The sequence below is a fragment of the Muscardinus avellanarius genome (genome assembly GCF_963383645.1).
Source record: "Muscardinus avellanarius genome assembly, chromosome: 6".
NCBI lineage: Eukaryota > Metazoa > Chordata > Mammalia > Rodentia > Gliridae > Muscardinus > Muscardinus avellanarius.
The window spans coordinates 97,837,513-97,842,214 of NC_137791.1; the positions used below are offsets into that span (position 1 = coordinate 97,837,513).

Consider the following 4,702-nt stretch of genomic DNA (forward strand, 5'->3'; position numbering starts at 1 on the left):
TCCCAAGCGTGGGGATTACAAGCGTGCGTCACCACGCCCGGCCAGCGAGATCTTTTTTCCAAAGAAAAAATATCATAGGGTTGGGGATGTAGCTCAGAGGTAGAATACCCCTGGGTTTAATTCCCAGGGCTGCAAAATAAATAAATAAACTAATAAGCAAGAGTGTGGTATCATAGACCTATAAACCTAGTACTTAAGAGGCTGAGATAGGAGGATCAACTTTTCAAGGCTAGCCTCAGTAACCTAAGAGACCGTGTTTCAAAATTTAAAAAAAAAAAAAGGGCTGGTAATGTAGCTAGGATGTAGAACATCCCTGGGTTCAATCCCCAGCACCAAACCAAATATATACATATATGTCTATATATAAATGTACTCGCCAGCCGTGGTGGCGCACGCTTGTAATCCCAGCATTTGGGAGGCTGAGAACGGAGGATCACAGTTCGCAGCCAGCCTCAGCTACTTAGTTGAGGCCCTCTACAACTTAGTGAGACCCTGTTTCAAAATAAAGAATAAAAAATAGGGCAGGGAGTGTAGCTTAGAGGTCAAATGCCCCTGGGTTCCATCCTCAGACCCGCAAAAAATAAAATAAAATAAATAATAAATGTACTTGAGAGAAGAAAATCATAATTCTATATATTGTTACCAAGACTCTGCAGATTAATTATAAATATGCATTGTGGTAAAGTGTTTTGGACATTTTCAAATTTCCTTTCATACTATGTTGAATAAGTGCTCCCTTTGCTGTAACAAAACCTTTTGTGTGTGTGTGTGTGTGGTACTGGGGATGGAGCCTCTACCTCAGAGCTACATCCCCTGCCCTATTTTTTATTCTTTATTTTGAAACAGGGTCTCACTGAGTCGCAAAAGGGCCTCACTAAATAGCTGAGGCTGTCTGCGAACCATGATCCTCCTGTCTCAGCCTCCCAAGTGCTGGGATTACAAGCGTGCGCCACCATGCCCAGTTTAACAAAACCTTTTTAATTGAATTACAGAAAAGGTAGGCTTTGAGTGTACCATGTTTGGTTTTTCTAATATTCATACTAGAAACAAGTGGTGTTCTAGTTAGCTACAGTATATCCATTGTTCATGATGATATGATGATGTATTACTCTGAATAAAGGGGTTTTTTTTGCGATATTGAGGATGGAAACCAGGGGCATTCTACCTCTGAGCTACACCCCCAGCCCTGTTTTTTATTCTTTACTTTGAAACAGGGTCTCACTGAGTTGCAAAGGACCTCCCTAAGTAGCTGAGCCTGGCCGTGAACCGCGATCCTCCTGTCTCAGCCTCCCAAATGCTGGGATTACAAGCGTGCACCACCACACCGGGCTTGAATAAAGTTTTTTTTGTTGTTGTTTTGTTTTGATGGTACTGGGGTTCCTGGAAGCCCTTCTGCCTCTGGGATACACTCCCAGGCCTATTTTATACTTTTTTTTATTTTTGGAAACAGGGTCTCTTAAGCCAGCGCAGCTGGCTTTGAACCTGCGCACCACGCCCGGCTTGAATAAAGTTTTTAATTAATGATGTTCTACTATACTTGTTTCTGCTGATGTTACACATATTTCTGTTACTTTTCTATTTGTCTCCCCTTACAGGGATATAAATGTTCAAAAGGGCATGAATCTCCTCTGACTTAGCCACTGCTTGGTCCCCAGAGACTTCACCAGTGTCTAATAAGATTTGTTGACTAGTTAAGAAGACATTTATGCATGCTCTTTTGATTTTAATAGCCTATAAATTTTGAAAACAAAATATATTAAAATGTCAATACATTTTAAATTTTAATGGAGTTATAAGCTCTACAGCCCAATATTTCTAGTTAGTTTCCGTGACCCACTAGTACCTCAGGCCCTGTGTCTTAACATCGGAGTTCCTAACCCACATCCTGTACCCAAACATTTTACTTGCTCCTTTGGACCCAAATTCTACCTCCACGTCCTCCTTGAAGACAACCTCTCTTCTTGCCTTACTCAGGCAAGCTGACGTCCTCCCTCTGAACTCCCCTCTCTTCTGTTGAAAGCTACCTAATAGTTCACATTACTCCATTCTCTTTCCATGCCTCACGCCATCTCACGTCTGTACAGTTTCTTTTCCTAGAACTCTCTTTCCAGCCCCCGAGGCCTGGGTCCTCTTCATCCTTCACAACCTAGCACAGAAACCACAAGGCTTCTTGAACTTGCCTTTCCTCAACACCATACTCCACTTCCTCTAGGGTATCCCCATGAAATAAAGCCGACTGGGTGTAAAGTGTCGTGGGCAAGGTCAACAGAACACGGTTCCAGCCCTAGAGGAATTTACTCTCTAGAAGGATAGCCCAATAAACAACCGTGAAGAATACCGTGCAAGAATGTTCTGGATCCCTTCTTAGAATATAAGCCACTAAGGCAAGGTTATTATTTTTTTCCTTATGTCCCACAGAACACCCTACAGTTCTATAGTTCCATGACTGAGTAAATGAATGTTTCAAGGTTGTTTTAGAACATTCTGGTTTTCTGCACAAAAAGTGCTTACCCGCCCTTCACATAACATTGGCCAAAAAGGAAGTCCTCCACTGTCATTTCCAGAATAAGGTAAGATTCCCTATGACCAGTCAGCAGATACTGATGAGAAAGCTGCCTGCTAAAAAAAGGGATTGTTCCTCCTTGTTTTTTTTAAATTAGCCTGGAAGAAACGAGGACTGGAGCAGAAAGGGGAAAAGAGGCGAAAGACATGACAGTGGAGGTGTGCTGAGATCTGCAGAGTGCTGAGCAGGCAGCGGTTGTTTTCCAGAAGGTGGTGGGGAGGGAGAGGGAGAGGGAGAGAGAGAGGAAGGAGGGAGAGGAGGGAGAGGAGGAAGGAAGGACAGGGCAGGGCAGAGAAGGGAAGAGGGGAGAAATGGTAGGCCAGTCACCCACACACCAACGCTGACATCAGCCACCTTTCTGGGAAGAAAGCATTGCTGCTGTGCCAGTCAGAATTTAACTAAAAGTTATTGTTCTTGGTTTTGGGTTTTGTTTTTTGGGGGTTTTTTTCCCCCCAAATGGCACATTCCTATAAACCTAGTATTTGTCAGGCTGAGACAGGAGGATTGCAGGTTTGAAGCCAGCCTCAGCAATTTAGCAAAACCCTGTTTCACAATAAAATAAACTGGGGGTGGAGCTCAAAGGTAGAATGCCCTTGGCTCAATCCCAAGTACCAAAATAATAATAATAATAATAATAATAATAATAAGAAGAAGAAGAAGAAGAAGAAGAAGAAGAAGAAGAAGAAGACAATAAGACCTTCCTAATACTATATGCCATAGTAAGGACACACCTAGAATACATGTCAGTAAGTGAAAGAAGGCAGTCACAAAAGGCCACATGTCATAGGATTCTGTGTACAGGACATGAAGCCGCCCAAAGAGGCAGATCCATAGAGATGAGAAGCACATCAGTGACCGGTGCAGGGAGAGGAAATGGGGAGCGACTGCTGTTGGGTGTGTGGTTTCTTCCTGGAGTGATGAAAATGTTCTAGAAATAGTATTGATGGTTGCAGTACTTCACAAATATACTTTAAGCCTCTTTTTCCGGCAGGAACCATGGAGGTCGCCAAAGAGAAGAAGAAGAAGGTTCCTGCGGTGCCAGAAACCCTTAAGAAAAAGCGCAAGAATTTCGCAGAGCTAAAGGTAAAGCGCCTGAGGAAGAAGTTTGCTCAGAAGATGCTTCGAAAGGCAAGAAGGAAGCTTATCTATGAAAAGGCTAAGCACTACCACAAGGAATATAGGCAGATGTACCGTACTGAGATTCGAATGGCTAGGATGGCAAGAAAAGCTGGCAACTTCTATGTCCCTGCAGAGCCCAAACTGGCATTTGTCATCAGAATCAGAGACATCAATGGTTGAGCCCAAAAGTCCGCAAGGTGTTGCAGCTTCTCCGCCTTCGCCAGATCTTCAATGGCACCTTTGTTAAGCTCAATAAGGCTTCAATTGACATGCTGAGAATTGTGGAGCCATACATTGCACGGGGGTACCCAAACCTTAAGTCAGTAAATGAACTAATCTACAAGCGTGGCTATGGCAAAATCAATAAGAAACGAATTGCCTTGACAGACAACGCTTTGATTGCTCGATCTCTTGGTAAATACGGCATCATCTGCATGGAGGATCTGATTCATGAGATCTTTACCGTTGGAAAGCGTTTCAAAGAAGCAAATAACTTCCTGTGGCCCTTTAAGTTATCTTCTCCACGAGGTGGGATGAAGAAAAAGACAACCCATTTTGTAGAAGGTAGAGATGCTGGCAACAGGGAAGACCAGATCAACAGGCTCATTAGGAGGATGAACTAAGGTATCTACCATGGTACTTTTGTAATTTGGTCAGTTAATAAACAGCCTGTTTTCAAATTGAAAAAAAAAAAACGAAAAAAAAAAACCCAAATATACTTTAAAAAAACTTCGCCGGGCGTGGTGGCGCACGCTTGTAATCCCTACGCTTGGGAGGTGGAGACAGGAGGATTGCTCAGGTTCGAAGCCAGCAGCGCTGGCTTCAGAGACCCTGTTTCCAAATTTAAAAAAAAAAAGTATAAAATAGGTCTGGGAATGTAGCCCAGAGGTAGAAGGGTTTCCAGGAACCCCAGTACCACCAAAAAAAAAAAAACTGAATTGTGCACTTTAAGGTCAATTATATAGTATGGAAATTATATCTCAATAGAGTTGTACTTTTTTTTTGGCGCACTGTATTCAT

The 4,702-nt window shown here is 42.8% G+C and overlaps 1 protein-coding gene across 1 annotated transcript; it reads left to right on the plus strand.

Annotated features, from left to right (window-relative positions):
• Positions 1-3,544: 3,544 nt before the first annotated feature.
• LOC308264363 (large ribosomal subunit protein uL30-like) lies at positions 3,545-4,410 on the plus strand. The gene is given in 2 exon segments (XM_080697572.1): positions 3,545-3,857; positions 3,860-4,410. Coding segments are annotated over 2 exon segments (744 nt in total). The 5' UTR covers positions 3,545-3,559; the 3' UTR covers positions 4,306-4,410.
• The last annotated feature ends 292 nt before the right edge of the window (positions 4,411-4,702 follow it).